Below are 22,350 nucleotides of genomic sequence, written 5' to 3'. Positions count from 1 at the left end.
GGATTTTTTTTTTCCAATTGAAGATGTCCTCGTGGAAGAAATTGGAACTTATGAACTTCCTTGTGTTTATTGTACAATGTATTGTTGTTCTGTTTTGAATTACACAGAGAGGGATTGTCTTTTTCAGTCCTTAGCCCGCCAAAGGTATTATCAGGCCCCGAGGAGGGCAAGAACAGGGTGCAGAGGGCCAGCTGATGGCTGGGGAAAGAGAGGGTAATGGGGTGAGACAGATAATTCACCCTACTGAGTCTCAACTCATGAAAAAGTCTCTCGAACTACAGGAGGCCATTCTGAGATTTTCTCCTGGGGACAGGAGGCCAGCGGGAGCGTGGTGGGGTGAGGTGGGATGCTGATAGGACAGACTTAGAACCCAAGGTGTTAACAGTTACAGAATCCTAAGAAAGCTCTGAATTCCACTTCCTGAGTTGACAGAGACAGAGCGAGAGACTGAGAGACAGAGTCCCAGTAAGACAGAGATTTGCCCAGGGGCATTCATGGAATTAGCAGCGGAGCAAGGATCAATTCAGACCTCTGCCTAAGGCGGGGTCCTTGAAACTAGGAGGCTCCAACAGAGAAGTGGCCCTGCTTCCCACCCCTGCTCCCCAAAGTGGCCGCCAGGTCCTCTTAGTGTCATGCCCTTCTCCAAGCATTCCCAAGCCCCTGCATGCTCAGTGTGGGGGTTCAGACACCCGAGGAACAGTCCTATCTCAGGGCCCATAGGCCAGGGGCAGAGCCAGACAGGCACATAAAGGATAGGTAGTGACCCTGTCGGTCTCCGTGCCAAGGATCCCAAAAGGACCACTTAGGAATGGCTCTCTCTCCAGAGGAGGCAGGCTGAGGTGGGTACCTGAGGCCCCAGAATTTGGCCAACAGATGAGCAGAGAGAATGCACCCCTGCAGAGAGCAGCACTTGGGGCTCCAGGGACTGAGAGGTGACTGTTTGGCAGGGACAGAGGGTACCTGGCCAAGGGACATGGGGTGGGTGGGTGGAGAGGCGGGACTGTGAGCAGCCTTGGGCAATCATTTCAGCATCTCAGGTGATCACAGAGGCCCTCAAGGCACTGCCATTTGATTTCGGGAGCTGTGTGACCCTACCAGGGGAGGGAAGAAAACACTCTGAGAGAACCTTCTCCAAGCTTCCAGCTCCCGCTATCTCTCCTGTGACTACACATAGGCCACACTGTCCACAAAACCAAGGGAGGTTAGCTTTGGCCTCTAGCCCTCCCCTCCCCCACCAGAGATAACCCTGGATGGAAAGTCTGGAATTCTAGACCAGGTTCCATTTTGGGCCCTGTGTAGATATTCGGGTGTTTCCACTCCTGTGGACACTGGTGACATGCGCTGAAGTGGGGCAAGAATCCCACCTCTGAGGATTGTTAAAGATGCCAGCTAGGTGACAGTGTGAGTGCTCTAGACCAAACAGCCCAGTTCTCAGGGTGAGAGGAGAGACTTCAGAAACAGGTACGTGAGCTGGACCCCAGGGCCGGTAAGAGGGAGGACCCAAAGCTCCAGAGCAGATGGCTTGCCTGGGGGATGTCCAGGGGAAGGTGACCAAGGCTCCACCTTGCCAGTCATCACCTGTCACCACTCATGGATTCACACTCATGTAAACCTCGGGGCCTCTGTGCAGGTGTAGTGATGATCATAATGGCAACTGGGGGGGGGGTGCTGGGACCTTCCTGTGGGCCAGGCCACACAAGACTCTGACAGGTGTGTGCTTCCAGCTGTGTGCAGGACTGAGAGAGGGTGAATGTGAGCCTGGACACCAGAGAGGGCAGGGAGGAAGGGGTGTAGTTAGCTGAGGGACTTCACAGGAGGGCACTGGAAGCAAGGAATCCCAGGCACTGAGGCACTTTCTGGCTCAGGTGTGAATGATTAATAGTCAAACTTTTTTCTTTCTTTCTTTTTCTTTCTTTCCCTTTCTTTCTTTCTTGAGAGAGAGAGTGCGCGCACAAACACGAGTGGGGTAGGAGCAGAGAGAGAGAGAGAGAGAGGGAGAAAGAATTCCTAGCAGGCTCCTCACTGTCAGTGCAGAGCCTGACGTCGGGCTTGAACTCTGAACCATGAGATCATGACCCAAGCCAAGATCATGAGCTGAGCGGAGATCAAGAATAGGTTGTTCAACCGATTGAGCCAACCTGGTGCTCTACTCGTCAACTCTTCTTGAGACCCCTTTTGGGTGACATAGGGGAACTGCATAAGGAGGGGCAAGAGGGGAAACAGGGACCTCTTCCTCTTCCAAACTCCAGACCCGCAGTAGCTCCGCCCGCGCTCTCGCTTAGCATATTGATCATGCTAATATATTTATTTTTAGCGTGCATATTGATTATGCTAATTTAAACCCACTCCCGCCTGCTCCCGCGCGCTGTCCCCAAGGCCCCGCCCCCCGGAACGACCTATGGCTGCGGAGGGGCGGGGTTATGTTAATGAGGCCAATCTGGCCACTCTGGCCGCGTCAGCTGCTCCACGGAGCCCGGGCGAGGCGGCGGCGACGAAAGCCATGGCCCGGGCGTTGGCGGGTCTGGCCGCCGGCTTGTCCTGCCCGCGGGTCGTCCCCAGCCAAGACTCGGACTCAGACACAGATTCGGAGGACCCGAGTAACCGGCGCAGCGCGGGCGGGCTGCTCCGCTCGCAGGTCATCCACAGCGGTCACTTCATGGTGTCGTCGCCGCACAGCGACTCGCTGACCCGGCGGCGCGACCAGGAGGGGCCCATGGGGCCCGCCGACTTCGGGCCGCGCAGCATCGACCCCACACTCACCCGCCTCTTCGAGTGCATGAGCCTGGCCTACAGGTGAGGGCGGCTCCGGGGCCCGGCAGCCTCGGCCCTCCGTGGCGGCACCACGCGCTGGGGCCCCGGACACCCCACCCGGCCCCAAACTTTGGTCCCTGGATGCTCTCAGAGAATCCGACCACATCCTGGACACCCTTCTCCCCCAACCCCGAGCGTCCTCTGGCCCCGGCCCTGCCTCCAGATTCCCATGGCTCACCACTTTCACTCCCTCCCCAGGGTGCGGACCTCCTGTCCTCCACCTCGACCTCCACCTCGACCCACCAAGGCCCCTCTCCCCGTCCTGACTCTTCTGGCCCCAAAGAAATTCCAGGGCATCCCTCGAGCTCCCAGGACCCTAAGCCATTCCCACCCTCCACTCTGGGGGCCACTCCACCAGACCACCTCGGCCCTCCGCTCCCTCCCCAGTACCCGGGCCCAGACACACTCCATTCTTGCACCCTGGCGAAACTCCTCACGCCCATGATTGTCCCGATTCATAGCCAACGTCTTTTGAAACCCAGTCTCTTGTCCACCCTGTACTTCCCAATTGCCGGGACACCTGTTCTTGACCTGTTAGGTCGAGGGTGGCGGGAGAAGGGTGCTCCGTTGGGCCCTGGGGGCCCAGCTGGCAGAGTTTCCCAGCGGGCGCCCGGCAGGGGGTGCTGCTGGTTCCCCGGGAGGCCTGGGTTCGCCTACCCGGGTCGCAGCGCGAGGCTGAGCGCCTAACGTTGCCTGGGACCCCTGCTACGCGCGTCGCGGAGCTCGCGGACCGCGCCTGGCCCGGGCTTCCATGCCTGCCTGCGTCCCAGGAGAGGGCGCGAACCCGGGGTCTGGCCCGGTGCCCTGGAGCAAAGTTCCCAGGAGCTGAGGGGCCAGGATAAATTATCAACCGAAAACTGTAGAGGTGAAAGGGGGATCGGCCAGCCTTGATCTTTTCTCTGTGCAAATATTCCTCTTCCTCAGAGGCGCCTCCTCCCCTTCTGAGAACGGCGGGATACAGAACGGCCCTTGAGGCTCTCTGATCTGGAGCCGGAGCTGGTGTGGGGATTGCGGGGGTGTTGCTCACCCCCAATCGCGGCAGCCCAGCCACGACCCCATTGGCTGCAGGCGGTGTAACCTTGGCCCATATGCTCTGGCCCCGGGCCCAGGTCATGTTGCAACCTGATCGTCCAGGGCGCCGGACCGATGTGGAAAGTTCAAATTCCCGTCCCTTTCTTCCCTTCCCCCGCCTCCTGGGACATCACGGGACAGACTGGGACAGAGCATCTAAGGTCCTGGTACACCGGATGTGGGCACCCCCCAGGTTCTCCCAGCCCCCACCCCCCGGCCCCCCACGTTTCTCACCTGCTCCCAACTTCAGCTTCCTCCTTCATACTACACCCCACAGACCATGGGTGACCAAAAAAGGAGGTTCAGGGGAGGGGGTAAGGTCAGGAGCAGAGCACACTCCAAAAACTGCTCCCACTAAGAGGCTGGACTAGAATCTGATGTGACCCAGGGCAGCTGGGGAGGAGAGGGCTGTTCTTTTCCCCTAAATACCCAGCATATTTAGTCTCTGTGGGGGCCTAAGAGCCATGGATGGAGGTGACTCAGTACTACAGGAGCCTTTGGCTTCCCCTGTTTGGTAGAGAAAAAAATCTAAGGCTCAAACTGGGACAGTGTTTTAGCCCTTGAATACCCCTAATTATAGGGGGTCCCCCGGAGAGGAGTGGACTAGAGAAGCCAGGATGCCCCGAGAGAGTGACTGCATGGCAAGGGACAGCAAGGCAAGGGGTCCCCAGGTGCTTGGCCCAGAGGACAGCCTGTGGGTGCCTGGCCAGCTTTCATCCTCAGCAGGGCATTGTGGGCAGAGGGAGGACTTCTCTCCTAGGAGGAGGTGCATATTCCGTGGTTCTGTAGGTGGAAGCCCCAGGGAGACAGGGTCTGGAAGTTCCAAGAAAACACTTGTTTGTGGCCAGAGCTGGCTAGCTGTGGAAAGAATGGCCCCAGGCACGTAGACCCGAGGCAGGACCCTGTCAGAGAGACTCTCAGGGAGTTCCTATAAGGGAGCTTGGACTCATGAAGGGGGAGCGGTGCTGAACTAAGAGTTCTAGGTTTTCTCCCACCCATCCCTGAGATTCCCAGATTTTCTATTGGTCAGAAGAAGCCTTTGAGCCCTGGTCATGGGCTTTTTCCTCTGGGCTGAGCCCCTCTCCTCCCCTCCCAGCCAACAAGCCCAGCACAGACCAAAATCCTTTCCTTCTGGGCTTGTATGTTGTCACTGTCTCATCTCCCTGAGCCCTTCCTGGCCACAAACCCCAGAACCTCGGCAAGGACAGGGAGGGAGGGGAGGCAGGCTGGGCGTGGGACACTGAGTGATCAGAGTGGGTGGGGAGGTTGCTGGGATACAGGCAGAAGCAACAAACTCAGGAGTCCCCCCAGGTGCCAAAGAAGCTGGCCCAGGAGGTATCAGTGCACCCCACCCAAGTCTCCCTTCGAGACAGATGGTGTTTATCTAACTTAGGAGGGAGAGGGCCAGCCAGCAGGCATGGGCTATGTACTCTATTTGGGTAATGAGGCCTGTGGTACCCTGGGGTGGCAGCTCTTCCCACTCCGCACCCCAAAACAAACACAGGAGCTTGGAGACCAGAGAGGAGAAGAGACCTGGTGACCCATGCGCTTCAGGGGCTGTAGGAGTCAGATTGCCACCCACCCACCCATCACCCCCACGATGAGGGAGAAGCCTTGGGAGAAGGCAGGCCTGGTGTCCCCCAGGCCTCAGCCTTCCATGTGAGCAAGGGTTGGAGGAGATGGGCCAGGGGGACTCGTATACAGCCCTGGCTTGTGGACCACGAGGAGGGAGGGAGGAGGGAGGGATCAGTGGGGGTCTAGACTCTGAGCATCTTGACCTCCTAGGTCAGATCCTTAGCGGTAGCAGACTGGCCTGTGCCTAGCACATCTTGACCTGGAGAGTCATTGCGAGAGTGGATTTCATTGACTGCTAGGATTAGGGTCAGGGTGAGGGCTGGGGTAAGGGTGCTGCCTCCCCACTGCCCACCACTCCACCATCCCAGCTGCCTTCCTTTGGGGCCTGATGGCTGTTGTTTTGCACACGCCCCTAAGAAGGGGTGCACCCCATCCAGCTCAGTCCAGATTGCCATCCTGGGATTCTGGAGTGGGCAGACGCCAGAAGGGCCGGGAAAAGGCAACGGCTGGCTGCTTGGAAGCCACTGGTAGTGAAGAGATTCTCTCCTCACCCAGGCACACCTTACCCATCCCCGGAGGAGGCCGAAGAGGGCCAGTGAAACTGGTGGGGAAAAGGCCACAGGGCCTGAATCAGTCTCCACCATGTGACCTTAGGCATGTCCCTTTCCCTCCCAGGCACTCAGTTTCCCTCTGTAAGAAATGGCTCTGAGAACCCTCCCTAGCCAGCCTGAGAAAAGGATGTCCATGAGGCCATGGTATTATTGTCCTGAGGAAGGAGCTGACAAACAGGTTTCAGCCTGGTTTTAGTTCTGGTGGTAGGTTAACGAGCAGCTCAGCCTGGAGCAGGGACCTGGGAGGGTTTTTTAAAGGCCTGACTCTCAGGGTAGGGATTTCAGGCAGAGTGAGGGGCAGGATTTGTGGGGTTGCAGGGGAGTCCTCAGCTTGCCCAGCATGGATGAGTAACCAGCGCACGGGAAGAGTGGGGAGCCAGCCCTGCAGGAGGCCTCCCTGAGCTGCCCCTTGTCCAACCGCCTGACCCAGCCCTCTCCCTCTGACAGTGGCAAGCTGGTGTCTCCCAAGTGGAAGAACTTCAAAGGCCTCAAGCTGCTTTGCCGGGACAAGATCCGTCTCAACAACGCCATCTGGAGGGCCTGGTATATCCAGTGTGAGTGGGCACCGTGGGCCTTGCCAGCAAGGGGGGCTGCATGTGGGAGGTGCCCAGGGAACCCCCTTAGGGCCAGCACCAGCATCTGACCCCCAGAGTCTCGGGGAACGTGTCCCAAAGGGTACTCTGCCCTGGGATGCTAGGCACAGCGGGGGTCACCCCTTGGAATCCTAAGGTGGGCAGAGATTTGGAGGGCAGTTCAAGACCCTTTCTGCATTCCGTCAGCATAGTCAGTGCTCCAGACGCCAGGGTGGAAAGAGGTGCTAGATGCTGGCTAGGCCAATGGCATCACATTGTGAATGGGGAAGCTAAGGATCCTGCCTGGGTCTCCACCAGCCTTTCACTAAAGTCCTCACTGAACCCCCATCAGGTGCCCCCATGGAGACTGGGGACAAGGGGCCAGAGAGGCCATGTGGTACAGTGGAGGGGGCTTTGGACTTGGGAGTTACCCAGAGCTGCTTTCCTCCCCAGTCTCTGCCCTTGCCGGCTGTGTGACTGCAGGCCATGTGACTAACCTCTCTGAATCTGTTTCCTTATCTATAAAATAAGACCAATAGTCCTACTTTTCCTGGTTGGCATGGTGATAACAAGTATGAAGGGTCCTGGCACAGAACTGATGCTAAATAAATGATGGTTGAATCTGAGATGCCCTTGAGGAGGTCACAGTCATTCATTTGGGGATATGAGGCCCACCCACCCACCACGGCCCAGCAGCAGAGGCTGAGCGGCCTCAGACCAGTCGGCCCTGGGTTGGGACCTTGTCCAGGTCAACCAAGTCCCACGTGATCAAAGGCTTCCCTGAGCTGGGAACACACAGCCCAGGAGGGACCATACTCAGTATTCTCTGTCCTGGCTCCATTGGATTCCATCCAAGCAGAGAGAGGGAGGGTTTTCTGGTTTCTATTTATCTATGTGCCCAGTGCTCCCTAAATCATCTTGCTTGAGGCTTCCTAGCAACCTTGGCAGATAGATATTATCACTCCCATTTTATGGATGAGCAAGTGAGGCCCAGAAGGCCAGTAACCTGTTCAGGGTCATGGAGCATAAAAGAAGCAGAACTGTGATTAGCTGGAAGTCCAGGGCTCTCCTACTCTGAGCCCAGTGCTCCTTCTACTGCTCCGAGCTGGCTGGCTTCCAGTCCTCCCCTGACAACACATAGGATGGGCCCTACTCAGACCAGGAAGCTGATAGGCCAGAGGGAGTCACTGCCCACCCCTCCACACACCTCTGCGCTCTCCACCCTTCCCCACGAAGCTGGATGGGATGCAGATCCTTCTCTCTGCAGAAGACATTTCTGATGCTACCCAGGGCCCTCACCCAGACAGGCAGACCCTGGTCTCCAGCTATTGCACGAGTTGCTGGAAGCACCCCACGTTCTGTGTCAGACAGAGGCAGGTTGAGTCAAGTTCTAGGATGCCCCAGCTGTGTGACCTTGGGAGAGTCCGTAGCCTCCTTAGCTGGAGCTCACTCATCTGCAGAGTGGGAATAACAGTAGGTCCCGCTCTGAGGTTTGCTGTGAGTCTTCAGGGAGATCATTCATATCTCAGCACAGGGCCTGACACACACAAGGGCTCCCCGAAGGTGATGATATTTTTGTGATGATAGTAACAGCACGCGGCAGGCACGAAACAAATGTCAGCACGCACCTTCTCCCTGAGCACTGAGGGTTTGAAGGTGGGCTTCAGGAAAGGGAGAGGGGTGGGGACAGCTGGAGGGCTGCCTGGCTCATCCCCTCGAACCTGCCACCCCTCTGCAGCCTCCTGGCCTCCAAGATCCCCTCCTTTCTCACACCCCCAAATCCTGGTGTCCTCTGAGCACCCAGGGCACCGTGCACCTCTCATGGGAGGCTCCCCACCTTGCTTTAGCTTGTGTTCTGTGTGTGCTTTCCTTATCTCTCCAACTAAGCTTGAGCGCCCCGACTTATCCACCGATTCCTTGTCCCAGTATCTGTCACAGCTTAGGTGCAAGGGGCCAGGTGGTTGCCTGAATGGGTGAACTTATTGGTGTTGAATAAAGCCTACCCCAGATCCAGGAGCCACATGGTCACTGCCCTTCTGTCTGGAGCACAGGGTCCCCAAGGTGGGGGAGGAAAAGCCCAGCCAGGCCTGCTCAGACCTGACCCTCTGGGGACCCTGGACAAACTTAGTCTTTCCTAGTGCCCATCTCCTCATCTGGGAAGCCAGGACAGCCACTCTCTGAGACCCTCCTTGCTCTAACCCCAGGGAGTCCCTACACCTGAGGGCCCATCCCTTTGTCTTCCCAGCCACGCTCAGGTACCAGGACAAACTCCCTCTCCCATTCTCATGGGGATCATTTGGGAGAATGTCCTTTAGGACAGAACTTTGTAAATGATGCTGAAGGCCCCAATAAGTGTCACGTTCGGGTGGTCCCCCTTGTCTGTCAATTGTCTGAGAGGAAGTTTGCTGAGGGCTAAGGCGGAAAAAGTCACTGCTTGGGGAGCCCAAGGTTTGGAAGCCCTACTGTGTGCCAAGCTCTGCTCCAGATTCAGGAATTTCAGTCTAAAGGGCAACAGCTCCTGCTTTTACTCCCGGCAGGGAGGCCAGCATGCAGAGAAATGGCCAAGGCCAAGTGGAGAGCGAGGCAGATAAGACCATGGGGTTTCAGAGGAGGGAAGCTTCCTGGAAGAGGGGTGGCCCTGGGCAATCCTGATGGGTGGGCAGGTGTGGGTGAGGCAGAGGAGGGAAGGGAAGGGCGGTGTAGAATAACACTGGAAGGTGAGCTGTGGTGGGGAAAAGCTGTTTGGCTTCAAGGTGGGGCCTATGAAGGAGGTGAAAAGGGGGATGAAGCTGACAGGCCAGTCATGGAGGGTTTGGAAGCCAAGGTAAGAGGTGTGGACTTTATCCTGGAGGTCTAGGGAACCATGGAGGGTTTCTGCACTTCCAGGCCATGACAGGAAGATGGGCTGGAGAGGGTGAGGCTGGAGTCAGGGAGGTCCGGGTGAGAAATGACATCAGGCCAGGGTGGCATTGAATATGGAGGGGAGGGGACAGTGGAAGAAATGCCACACATCCTCCGGAGTGACTTAGATAGGAATGCCGGGGCCAGTGGGGAGTTTCTGTGACTGGGAGGCAGGAGTGGCCGCCCAGAGGCACAGGCTTGGGAGGGATGTTTCAAGTTTTGGGACATCCTTTTTTTTTTTTTTTTTTTTAATTTTAATTTGGTACATCCTGATGGAGATTCTGTGGGCAGCTGGGAAATAAGCCTGGAAAGAGGCAGGATGAGAGAGGTTGGGGGGCGGGCCTCAAAGAAGGACCAGTGAAAATGGTCAGGGAAACAGGAGAACCAAGGGAAGGTTCCCTTGTAGAGGGAGGAGGGGGTGCTCCACCGCTGAGGCCCAGAGGGATGGGCCTTGTGGGGGGGGGCGGGGGGGGGCAGACAAGGGCCTTGACAGAGCACTGGGGGCAGGTACTGAGTTACAGGAAGTGAAGAGGAGACCAGGAGGCATGGAGTGCAGGTAGTGGTGGCAAACCTTCCAGAACAAGGAGCAAAACAAAAGGGGTGAAAGGGAAGAAGATTAGCTTGTTGGGGAAGCAAAGGAAGGGAAAGTTTGGCAGGAAAAGGGGAGCTTGGAATGTGTTTATGGGCCCAAAAGGAGGAACCTGGGGAGAGACCAGGATTGGAGATAGGGAAGGGAGTGCAGGAGGTGGCAAAAGGGCTCAGCTAGGTGGCCTGAAGGGACAAGGGGTGGTTATCTGGCATCAGCTTGGGCAGTGCCTGAGGCAGGGGACCAAGGGCTCCAGGCCCTGGCCTGCTGGTCTGAGGGTCTGATGTTGGAGCAGCTCATTTCCTGTGATCACACAATCCCATTCAGCAACCATTGCCTGCACACCTGCTGGGCTGCCAAGGGGGGCAGAGGAGGTGTGGGAGGTTCCTTTCACGGGGTCCCATAGAAGAGGGAGCTCTGGGAGGGCTGGAGCAGGCAGAAAGACTTCTGGAGGAGGTGGTACTTAGTCTAAGCAGGATTTCCTAGCGTGGCACTTGAGTCCCGGTCCCCTTGGAGTGGGAAGTGATGGAGCTGGGTACCCTCCTGACCTGGCCCCCTTCTCTCAGATGTGGAGCGGAGGAAGAGCCCCGTGTGTGGCTTCGTGACCCCCCTGCAGGGGCCTGAGGCTGATGAGCACCGAAAACCAGAGGTAGCTGAGACGCAGGACCTCCCGCCTGCCTGCTTCCCTACCAAGCCCGGTGCCTCCTAGTGCCGGGCAGGAGGGGCTGGCCCCGATGGGGATCGGGTGAGGGGTGGGGTCCGTGCTGCCCGTCTCACTGAGCCCCCTCCCGGGCCCTCTCCAGGCCGTGGTCCTAGAGGGCAATTACTGGAAGCGGCGCATCGAGGTGGTGATGCACGAGTACCACAAGTGGCGCATCTACTACAAGAAGCGGGTCAGTGGGGGGCCCCGGGGGGGTTGCTGACCACTGCCTCTCTTGAAAGAGCCCGGGGCGAGACGCCCCTCGACCCTGCCTCCCATTAAGACCCAGGCTGACAGCGCCACCGTGTGGCCGAGGGTCCCCTCGCAGCCTCCTTACCTCCCAGCGCGGAGGAGCTCCAGAGGGGAAATCGGCATCCCTCTCATCTGGGGGAGCTTGTGAGTAGGGGAGGCCTTGGCGGGAAGTGATGGAAGAGGGACAAGGGATCCATTGTCCACCTCTGTGTGTTCCTGCAGCTCCGTAAGTGCAGCAGGGAAGGGGATCTCCTGACCCCAAAGCAGGTGGGTGCTCCCTGGACCCAGAGAATTGACAGCTTCTAGGAGATGAGGGAGGGACCCGATGGGGGCAGTGGGCGTGGCCGCCGTCCTCTGGTTGATTGAGCCCTTCTCCTCCTGAGGGGTGGGAAGTCCTTGAGCGAAGTGGTGGGAGGCATCGGGAACGAAGTCCCTAAGAACTGAGGTTCCAGGCAGAAAAAGTATAGGGGACAGGAAGAGGCCCCTTATCTGTTCAGCAGGCCATCCAGGTCTAGCTCGTGGGGACAGTTGTTAAAGGCCAATGGGGTGACCATAAGCCTTCCAGTAGGCAAACTGGATCCTCCAGAGAGAGAGGTGAGGAGGGCCATGTACTGACCACTTCACCCCCCAGGCGGGGGCCATATGAAAGGGCCAAGGGCAGCGGGAGACCCCGGTGTCCCTCTCTCGTGGCTGCTGAAGGTTCTGTCTCCCTAGGCGGAAGGGGGTTGGCAACCACCGGAGCGATGGTGCGAGCAGCTCTTCTCCAGCGTGGTGCCCGTGCTGCTCGGGGGCCCAGAGGAGGAGCCTGGCGGGCGGCAGCTTCTGGACCTGGACTGCTTTTTGTCCGACATCTCCGACACGCTCTTCACCATGACTCAGCCCAGCTCCACGCCCCTGCAGCTGCGCCCTGAGGATGGTAAGGGCCTGCACCTGCAAAGGGAGGCCTGTGAAAATCCGGGCAGCCAAGGGAGGATGGCCAGGGGTGGGTGGCCCCCAGTCCACCCGGCCCGCCACTCCTGACGTCACCACTGCCCCCTCCAGCTTATGTGGGCAATGCTGACATGATCCAGCCGGACCTGACACCCTTGCAGCCCAGCCTGGATGACTTCATGGAGATCTCAGGTGAAGCAGCGCCCTGTCCTGGGGGCAGAGGGAGGCGGGGCCCGTGGCTGGGTCAGTGTGAGGAAAGTCCCAGCACGACCACCAGACCTCAGGCCCCTGTGGGAGGGTGGATGATCTGAGTGATTTCTGAGGGATCTTCCTGGTCTCCCTTTGTCAGGACTTGGGACGCAAATGACTTGGCCTCAGGTGAGAGCAGGGCCAGACTGGATACTGAGCAGGGGTCAAGGCTCAGGGGCATTGAAGCTTCAGGCTCTGGGCCCTTTGGGCTCCCAGGAAGCAATGGATGCTGGGACTCTCAGGAGAGAAAGGGACTTTCATTTGTTTGGGTCTGTTTACTATTTATTTAATTCCCTTTAAAAACTATTTATTGGGGCACCTTGGTGGCTCAGTCGGTTGAGCATTGACTCTTCGTTTCGGCTCAGGTCATGATCCTGTGGTTTGTGGGTTTAAGCCCCTCATCAGGCTCTGTACTGACAGTTCAGAATCTGCTTGGGATTCTCTCTCTCCCTCTCTCTCTGCCTCTACCCTGCTTGTACTCTCTTTCTCTCTCAAAATAAATCAACTTAAAAAAAAAAAAAAAGGAAAAGAAAAAGAAAATCCCAGGAATTGTATCTTGTAAAGCACTTAACAAATTTTTTTTAATGTTTACTTATTTTTGAGAGAGAGAGAAATGAGCACATGAAGAAGGGGCAGAGAGAGAGGGAGAGAGAGGATCTGAAGCGGGCTCTGTGCTGTCAACAGTGAGCCCGATGTGGGGCTCGAACCCATGAACTGCGAGACCATGACCTGAGCAGAAGTCAGATGCTGAACTGAGTGAGCCACCCAGGCACCCGAAGCACTTTTTAAGTAACATGTTTCTGTGCCTCCCTCTCCTGACCCCAGGGCCACTGGGTCACTGGTTTTTGTGTCCTCCCAGAGATACCCATGTCTGTATAGCAGCTGTGGACAAATGTCTCTTTTTGTTTTCACAACACACTCTTCCTACATCATTTCTTTTACTTAGCTATAGATCTTGGAGACTGTCCCCGATAATCAAACATTTAGGGGATTCTGGAGCCATGCTAGGGGTCAGGTAGCCATAGAGACTTGGCTTGCCTTAGCCAAGGCTCTGGGGCGAGAAAGGGGGGTTCTGGGATACAGGTTTAGTGGCAATGACCCCTCCACTCCTTTTTCACAGGGTCCTGGGCCTGTCAGTCAAGAGGTGGGGAGGGAACTAGGGAATGAGGAACCACCCCCACCCCTGCCTCAGCCCTGGACAGGGTGGGGGCTGTGGGGGCAGAAGTGTTGATGGCAGTGCCCTGAGAGCAGACCAGCCTGGGAGGGCAGCGGTCCTGTCTGGGCACACGCACCCCTGCCACAGGTAGGAAACTTCCTGGACCCCGGGCTCCAGGGCCAAAACTGGGGCTGAGAAGCCGCTTCTCTCAACCCAGGGTGGCTGCCTGGGTGGGGGGGAGCATGGGCAACCTACGATAGGAGGTATGGGTCATGCAGAGGAGGTGGTTAGTGTGGCCCCCTCTCGTGCTCCATTACAGGGAGGGTAGGGACCACCAGGGACACCGGGGCTGGTGCTTTGATTGTCCCCCAAGAGCTCTTCACTTGAGAGGAATCCCAGTGAAGAGGCCAGAACTCTATGGAGGGAGGGGGCTTGGTGAGGAGTGCTCAAGGAAGGGGAGGGGGCTTGGAGCAGGAGAGGGTCTCAGGGAGGGGATGCACATCGATGGTGGGGGTAGAAGCTTGGGATGGGGGAGACTAGGGCTCCGTGGGTGGCTGGCCAGGGCTAGGAAGCAGAGAGGGGCAACTGAGGGTAAACTATGGCTGGGGGTTGGTGGTGACTCAGTGGCGAGCTGGGCTCCTTACTGCATGAACCCTTCTGAGCACCGGGGGGGCAGGCAGCAGCAGTGAGCAGGAAGCAGGCCCAGTATGTGGCTAGTTCTAGAGCCCGGGCCTCAGGGGGCCTAGTGGTGAGACCCACAGTCCGTGGGGGCTGGGGGATAGAGGATCGGTGACCACTCACTCTCTGCCACTCAGTCCCTTGGTTAAACGGAGACAGTAGGACAAAAAGATCCTTTCTGATCAGGTGGCCAAGGAAAGACACACACACACCAGGCACAGAGCAGACATGCACATGCCGAGCACCTCACATCAAGGCAGGCACACAGGCTCAGACAGAGCTACACGCACACACAGGGAGACAGACAGATGCTACATGTAGAGCCACCTTCCAGTGACAGGTGGACACCAGAGTCACGTAAGACGTGCAGACAAGTTGAGGGGCACCTGGGTGGCTCAGTCGGTTAAGCGTCCGACTCTTGGTTTCGGGTCGGGTCATGATCTCGCAGTTTCGTGAGTTCGAGCCCTGCGTCGGGCTCTGTGCTGGCAGCACAGAGCCTGCTTGGGATTCTCTCTCTCACACTCTCTCTCTGCCCCTCCCCCACTCATGCTATCTTTGTCTCTCTCAAAATAAGTTTTAAAAACTTTAAAAAAAAGAAGGAAAAGATAAAAAAAAAAAAAAAAAGATGCACGTACAAGTTCAACACACTGCAGGCTCCAGATTTGGCATGGTCTTAGCTGTCCCACTCCTGAGTCTCCTTCTCTTGGGAGGAGGCCTGACCAGCTCCCCTGCCTGGGGAGCCAGGGCCCATCCAAGGCCAGCGGAGCTGGGTAGGACAAGACCAGGAGGTCTTGGGAGCTGCTGCAGGCCAAAGACTGGTCAGGGTCAGAGAAAGGTGCCCGGAAGGGAGCGGGTGGGCGGGCGGCGCCCAGGCCCGGGATGTGGTCAGGCCGCAGGCAGCTGCTTCCCAAAACCAGAATAGCCTGGGGCTTACACAACCCGCACCTCAGACAATCTGGCTGACCCTTCCCGCCAGCTCTTCCAGGCTTTCCAGTGCCCCCCCCCCAACTCCTGCCCCTGCTCTGAGCCCACCCTCTGGCCCCTGCTATGACCCCCTTAGCCCTTCCACCCCACTCCTGGGCTCTACTTTTGAGGCCCCACTTGACCTTCCCACAAGCCAACTTCGCAGACCCACTGACCTCCTGACCCCTCTCACCTCTATCTCACCCCTTGAACTCCTATCACCCTGGGGCTCTTCCCTATCCCGGACCTCTGCCCCTTTGCACCCCACCCCTGTCCCTTCAGGGCACTCTCTATTACCCCTCCCCTTTCTCTGGCCCCAGCGGTGCTGGTAACAGGAGCAGAAGAGAGGAGTGCCCAGGCCTGGGACAGGGAAGGGGGCCTCATGAGCCAAGTGTGGGGCTCGGTGGGAGGGCTGTTTCCCGGGGGGTCCTGCTCACGCCCCCACATGGCCTCTGCTGTCCTCCACGCAGGCCCATCCCAACCGAACCTCTGTTGCTGCTTCCCCTGAGTGAGACAGAAACTCTCTCAATTTCACAATCTCCTGTGGAAGCCCCCCCTCCCCCGCCTACCCCCACCTCACCGCCAGCCAGGCCAGCCCAGCTTGGGGACAGGGCACGAGGCCCACTCTCCTCCCACTGCCTCCAGCCACGCCTGGCCCTATCCTTAACTGCCACCACCCTGTATGTTGAATTACAGATTTCTTCACCAGCTACCGCCCCCCCCAGACACCCACGCCCTCACACTTCCCGGAGCCCCCCAGTTTTGGCACCATGGCTGACCCTTTCTTCGGCAGTTCCATCCTGGGCTCAGAGGTGCCCCCTGCCTCGTCAGGCATGACCCACCTCTCAGGGAATAACCGCCTGCAGGTGAGCTCCCACCCCACGCCATTCAGCCGTGCCTCGCTCACCTGCCCATGTCCAGGAGATATTCAGGGCACTTCCTGGGTGCCCATTCCTGCGCTTGGTCAACTGAGAGGGACTGGAGGGGGGAGAGAGACCCCATCTCTGCCCTCTGAGCGGGCGCAGTTCAGCTGAGGAGGAAACCGTTGTGAAGCAGAGATGGACCAGGTAGTTCTGGGAGGGAGGCTGAGGACAGGAGAGCATGGAGCAGGGTACCAGGAAGGACTGGGGTGCTTGGGGAAGGCTTCCTGGAGGAGGCGAGGTTCTGGGCTTAGTGAATGTGTTGGGTTTGGCCAGAAGAGGCCAGTAAAGGGCAAGCCAGATGGGAGGAGAGCACGCGGAGACAGAAAGCTCAGTGTGAGCATTTAGGAAACAGTGAACCTGCCATTTTGGATATGAAACTCACAGGCTCAATTCGGTGGTTGCCTCTCTGCTGCCAGGTCCCTCTGTCATCAGACTGTTCCGGCACTATTGTAGTTCATTGCTGAGAGGTCTCTCTCCTCAACCAGACCGTGAGCTCCTTACTGGAAGAGCTAGGCCTTGCTCACCGCTGCATCTTCCATACCTACCACAGTTCAAGAAGCATAGGGTCAACGGTTGCCCAATGGTTGAGCCACTAAGTCAATGAGCGAATGTGTGGATGGATGGGTGTGTTGGTGAATGGATACACGGGTTGTAGATGGGGGTGGATGCTTACATGGGTAAGCGAGTGGTTGGTTGGATGCATGTGCTGGTGGATGGATTTGTAGATGAATAGGGTGGTGGCTGGATAAGTGGCTGGTCAATGAACAGATGGTGGATAGGTGGATGGATTATGTCTGGATGGGTTGGTGGATGAATGGGTTGGATGGATTGGTGAATGGGTTTATACCTCACAGGTTGGTGGAGAGAGAGATGAGTTAGCTCACAGGTGAGAGGCCAAATAGGGGAATGGAGAACGAATGGATTGGTGGTAGGATGGAATCATTATTTGGTGAATGAAAAGATGGGCAGGAAGACTGATGCTCTTTCTTACACCTAATGTGTGCCTAAGTGTGTTCCACTCCCTCCCCTCATTAGGTTACAATTTCCTTTGGTGTGTGTACGTGGGGGGGACAACAGGGATCATTTCTCCTCTCTCTCCCAGTGCCCAGTCCAGACCTCAGCCGGGGCAAGAGCCTGCCTGGGTGGCTGCAAAGGCCAGCTTTCTCCCCTGCTCTCTCTCTGTCCCCCAACCAGGCTCGGAGCAGCTGCCCTGGCACCCTGGACTCCAGTGCCTTCCTGAACTCTGATTTCCTCCTTCCTGAAGACCCCAAGCCCAAGCTCCCACCCCCGCCAGCACCCCCACCTCTCTTCCAATACCCTGCCCTTCCCAAGGGGCCTGGTCTAGAGCCCTGTCCCCAACCCGCCTTCCCTCCCATGGCTCCTCCCCCTGCTTTGCTGCAGGAAGAGCCTCTCTTCTCTCCTAGATTCCCCTTCTCTACTGTCCCTCCTGCCCCAGGAGTGTCCCCACTGCCGGCTCCCACTGCCTTCCCACCTACCCCCCAGCCTGGTCCAGGCCCTGCCCCTGCTCCCTTCCCCATAGACCTTCTACCCTCAGGGTATCTGGAGCCCCAATTTGGGCCTCACTTCACAGTGCCCCAAGGCATGAGGTCCAGAGGCAAGCCCCCCGCCCCATCCCCTAGAGGGGAGAAGCCCAGCCCCCCAACCTTGGCCCCTGCCACCGCCAACCCCACTACCCCAGTGGGGGGCAACAACCCCTGCCTCACACAGCTGCTCACAGCAGGTGAGATGGGAAGAGCACTGTCCTCAGAGGGGAAGTGGGAAGCCTGTGGGAGCAGAGGGTGAAGTGGTAAGGGGTGGGCTCAGCTGTGGGGGAGGTGGCGAGGAATTAGGGACATGGGCCCCAAACCTGAAAGGGGAGTGAGCTATCTGGAGGGGAGGGATGGGGTCTTGGGAGATGATGGGGCTAGGGCTGGCCCCAGTGTCCCTCACAGTTCTGCCTGTGCACAGCCAAGCCTGAGCAAGTCCTGAAACCACCACTCGTATCCAGCACCCTCCTCCGGCCCTCAGGGTCCCCGGTAAGATGGCGGGCACTGGGAGGTGAGGGTGAGCCCAGGGCTTCACCCCAACTCTCTGCCCTTCTCCACCCCTGCAGGAGACGGCCCCTGAATTCCCCTGCACCTTCCTACCCCCGACCCCGGCCCCCACACCACCCAGGCCCCCTCCAGGCCCAACCACACTGGCACCTCCCAGGCCCCTGATTGTCCCCAAAGCGGAGCGGCTCTCGCCCCCAGCACACAGCGGTAAAGAGGGCTTGCAGGGATCCGGGAGGGGGGTCCCTAGGGAATGGAGAAAGGGGAAGGAAGAAGGGGGGCCCACATCTGAGGCCAGGATGAGAGGGAAGGGGCAATGGGACCCCTCTCCCCTGTGTCAGTCTGTCTGGGGGTCTGTCTTTCCCCGCCACAGGTGGTGAACGGAGGCTGTCTGGGGAACTCAACTCCATTCCAGGCCCGGGGACCCTGAGTGTCTGCGTCTCTCCCCCTCAACCCATCCTAAGCCGGGGTCGTCCAGACAACAACAAGGTGGCACCATTCCCTCACCCCAAGATCTGTTTGCTACCCCCAGGCCCTTCCATGCTCCTTCCTAGGCTCACCCCCCTGTCTGCCTCCCCAAGACTGAGAACCGGCGCATCACACACATCTCTGCAGAGCAGAAGAGGCGCTTCAATATCAAGCTGGGGTTTGACACCCTGCACGGGCTGGTGAGCACACTCAGCGCCCAGCCCAGCCTCAAGGTGAGCCTCCAGCCCGGGCCGGCACCCCCGGAACCACAGGGCTCCTTCGTAGACCCCCTGCCCAGGACCAAGCCCCAGGGCCCCCCAGACACCCAGTTTCCTCCTCAGTGGGCCCCAGAGTGGGGCCACCTCCAGCACCTGAGCCTCACTGGGGATGCCTGCAGGTGAGCAAAGCAACCACACTGCAGAAGACGGCCGAGTACATCGCCATGCTGCAGCAGGAGCGGGCGGCCATGCAGGAGGAGGCCCAGCAGCTACGGGACCAGATCGAGGAGCTCAACGCTGCCATTAAGTAGGTGTAGGCAGGGGGTGCGCATGCGCGTGCGCACGCGTGCGCCGTGGGGGAAAGGGGCAGGACTCCCAAGCCCTGACCAGCCCCATGTACCCCCCAGCCTGTGCCAGCAGCAACTGCCTGCTACCGGGGTGCCCATCACGCACCAGCGTTTCGACCAGATGCGAGACATGTTCAACGACTATGTCCGCACCCGGACACTGCACAACTGGAAGTTCTGGGTGGTATCCTTACTTGGCCAGCGGTAGGGTGAGCGCCGCAGCCGGACCAAGCTGTGCCTGACTGCAGGCTCAGCGCCACAGGCCAGGCAGGGTCCCAGAGCTGCTCCCAGGGGAAGGGGCCCCGGTTCCGCTCCCTCTTTCCAGGCCCTTGGCATCTTGGCCAGCAGGAGTGTCCAGTGATTAGCTGGGAGCAGAGGGCAACCGAGGGAGGAGCCCCTGGGTGAGGGGAACACAGCCCCGCCCACAGAATGTTCCAAGGGCAGTTTGGAAGAGCCTAAAGTCTGGGTGATGTGAGTGGGGTCGGTCCTAAAGAAGACGTGGAATCTCTCACTCCCTTACCTGGTCAAGTTCTTGGCTGAGCCTGGGCAGGAAGCCCAGGGAGAGGGGATAGTCCAGCTACAGGAAGGGCATAGAGGAGCCGGGCAGAAATGGATGGTAGTCATAGTGGGAGGCCTCGAGGTTCAAGGTGCCACAGTGGCCAGGCCCTTCCCCTTGTTTGGCCCAGATGTCAGAGCTACACGTGAGCTGGGTGAGGGCACTGGGTGGACAACAGGCCTGATCCTTGACCTGGGACCAGTTCAGCATCCTCATTCGGCCTCTGTTCGAGTCCTTCAATGGGATGGTGTCCACAGCAAGCTTGCAGAGCCTCCGTCAGACCTCACTGGCTTGGCTGGACCAGTACTGCTCCCTGCCTGCTCTCCGGCCAAGTACGTGAGCCACCTGCCTGCCCACCAGAATGTCTAGGCCTCCGGGCAGAGGGTTCCACCTGCTCAGACTGTAGGTCCAGCCTGACTTCAAAATAGCCTAGAGTTTGGGCCATCCCACTATGTACCCTGCATAGTCCACTGGCTACCAGGACACCTGCAGACATAGGTCCTACGAGGGGCTGACAGTCTTGCCACCTAGTATCTCCCCACTATCCCTTTGTCCTCAACATCCAAGGGTAGGGCCCTGACCCAGGAGGTATCTTTCCCTTTCTCTTTCTCTCTCTCTCACTCTTTCACTCTCTTTCCCCAGCTGTCTTGAACTCTCTCCGCCAGCTGAGCACATCTACCAGTATCCTCACAGATCCAGGCTGTATACCTGAGCAAGCCACACGGGCAGTCACAGAGGGCACCCTTGGCAAACCTTTATAGTGCTGGCCAGACACTGCCACTTACTCAGCTGCCCTGGGGCTGCTTTCCTTGGGCCTGGGCTCCAGGGACAACTTCCGGGCACTCCCCTCCTGCCCCTTGCCCTGGCTGTCCCCTTTCCTGAGGGTCTAGCAGGGCCCAAATCTCTTCCACCTCCTGGAAGCCAGGAAGAACGGCATTCCATTCCCTGCCCCACCAGAGACTAACACCGTGACCTGGAGGATTCATACTCTTTCTTGGGACCTTCACTTTCCAGTCTGAAAAATGGGGATGGAGAAGCTTCAACCAGAAGATGATCCCAAGTCCTTAGCAACTGTGATACTTGGGGCCTAAGCTGACAACTCAGGGAGCTTGTAGGAGGAAGGGGGATGATCCTGTTTCCCCGCCATCCCTCCCTGTACCCCCCCCCCCAAATAGGGCACAGGCCTCTGTTTCTGATCAGAGAGACAGAAAAGGAGCGTCCCATTCTCTGCTCCTCCGCTGGTAGCCCAGTGGGGGGGTAGGGTGCTGCAGGATGGCAAACCTGGGTGAGGCCAGGAAGGTCTGATCCCAGGAGAGAGCAGGGCAGGAGGTGGCCAGACCAGGGCAGGCATCTTGTGTGCGTGTGGATGCGTGTGTGTGGATTTTGTAAAGAATTTTCAACCAATAAAAACAAAAACTGTTGGGGACTGTCAGTGTGTCTCACTGGGACGGATAGACAGAGCCAATTGGCAATGGGAGGTGGCCTTCAAAGGACCTTAGCTTTTCCTATGAGCTGGAAGCCACTGGAGGGTTTGGAGTAGAGGTTTGACAAGATCAGGTATAAGGTCTTCACAGGATCTCTCTGGGTGTGGAGTCAGGAAGAGGCCACCATGGGGCAAGGGCAGGAGCAAGGAGGCCAGTTTTAGGCTGTTGCTGTCATCCAGGTCAGAGATGACAGACACTCATCCTGGAAATCCTCGCTCCATGGCCAGGAGAAGGTTCAGAAAGGCTTACCACCTTCCAAGTTGGAAGAGGGCAGAGCCGAGCCCATGAGTGGAAATCACAGGGAGCCATCTGGAAGGAGAATGTGTTGCCCCTGGGGGTAGTGATGTGCGAGTAGAGGGCAGACACACACTTGGTTGGGATGTCTTAGAAGGAACTGATACTTTAGATGGGGAGTTGGGGTGAATGGTCCCCATATTTCATTGATTCTTCTATTGAGCCATTTAACAGATCCTTTCTGAGGGCCCACTGTGGCCTAGATGATGGTCTTGGTGCTGGGATTCTGTTCACCACTGGATCCCTCTCCTCATGAAGCTGATTCGAGGCAGGGGAGTCTGAATCTTCTCACGTCTCAACTTCTGCAGATGCTTGCAGGATATAAACAGCAAACAGTCTTCCGTGGCCTTTGACTTTCCCTCATTTATGTGGAATCATAATAGCGATAACAATACTAACTGCACACTCCTCTAGCATTTACTACGTGCCAACTATTTTAAGCATTTTATATATATTAACTCACTTATTACATATTAACACCTATCTCTATGGGCCAGCTGTGAGGATCTCAAAGTCAATATATACAAAGCACTTACAGCAGTGACTGGCATATGTAACACTACGTAAGAGTTATCATAATAGTTACTATTAGCACCCCCATTTTACAGATGAAAAATTGAGGCACAGAGAGGTTAACTAGCCCGACATTGTATGGTTAGTGAGATGCCCACTCAGACTGTCTGACCCTAGTCTCTGCTTTTAGCCATCTCTCTTTTTAAAAAAAAATTTTAACATTTATTCATTTTTGAGAGACAGAGAGAGACAGAGTGTGAGTCGGGGAGGGGCAGAGAGACAGGGAGACACAGAATCTGAAGCAGGCTCCAGGGTCTGAGCTGTCAGTACAGAGCCTGACACGGGGCTTGAACCCACGGACCGCAAAATCATGACCAGAGCGGAAGTCAGATGCTTAACTGACTGAGCCACCTAGGCGCCCCTAATTATTTTTTAGTGTTT

At 57.5% G+C, this 22,350-nt stretch overlaps 1 protein-coding gene across 6 annotated transcripts in view; it reads left to right on the top strand.

Moving 5' to 3' along the window:
* MLXIPL (MLX interacting protein like) overlaps positions 1-21,039 on the top strand; it is a 32,401-nt gene extending 11,362 nt beyond the window's left edge. Inside the window, exons 1-17 of one of the 6 annotated variants that reach the window (XM_045460028.1) lie at positions 2,440-2,793; positions 6,516-6,622; positions 10,694-10,776; positions 10,931-11,020; positions 11,302-11,346; positions 11,794-11,995; positions 12,121-12,201; positions 15,752-15,921; positions 17,173-17,719; positions 17,947-18,014; positions 18,092-18,239; positions 18,445-18,518; positions 18,611-18,730; positions 18,895-19,022; positions 19,123-19,246; positions 19,821-19,950; positions 20,261-21,039. In XM_045460028.1, the coding sequence (XP_045315984.1) occupies positions 2,501-2,793; positions 6,516-6,622; positions 10,694-10,776; positions 10,931-11,020; positions 11,302-11,346; positions 11,794-11,995; positions 12,121-12,201; positions 15,752-15,921; positions 17,173-17,719; positions 17,947-18,014; positions 18,092-18,239; positions 18,445-18,518; positions 18,611-18,730; positions 18,895-19,022; positions 19,123-19,246; positions 19,821-19,950; positions 20,261-20,379 (2,529 nt within the window). In that variant the 5' untranslated portion in view covers positions 2,440-2,500 and the 3' untranslated portion in view covers positions 20,380-21,039. Of the gene's footprint in view, positions 1-2,430; positions 2,794-6,515; positions 6,623-10,693; positions 10,777-10,930; positions 11,021-11,301; positions 11,347-11,793; positions 11,996-12,120; positions 12,202-15,751; positions 15,922-17,172; positions 17,720-17,946; positions 18,015-18,091; positions 18,240-18,402; positions 18,519-18,610; positions 18,731-18,838; positions 19,023-19,122; positions 19,247-19,820; positions 19,951-20,260 lie in introns of those variants that run through there. The other 5 variants (XM_045460027.1, XM_045460031.1, XM_045460030.1 and 2 more) reach the window with 5 other exon arrangements.
* The last annotated feature ends 1,311 nt before the right edge of the window (positions 21,040-22,350 follow it).

This window comes from Leopardus geoffroyi, chromosome E3 (genome assembly GCF_018350155.1).
Source record: "Leopardus geoffroyi isolate Oge1 chromosome E3, O.geoffroyi_Oge1_pat1.0, whole genome shotgun sequence".
Classification (NCBI taxonomy): domain Eukaryota; kingdom Metazoa; phylum Chordata; class Mammalia; order Carnivora; family Felidae; genus Leopardus; species Leopardus geoffroyi.
This window is presented reverse-complemented; position numbering and strand designations above follow the sequence as displayed.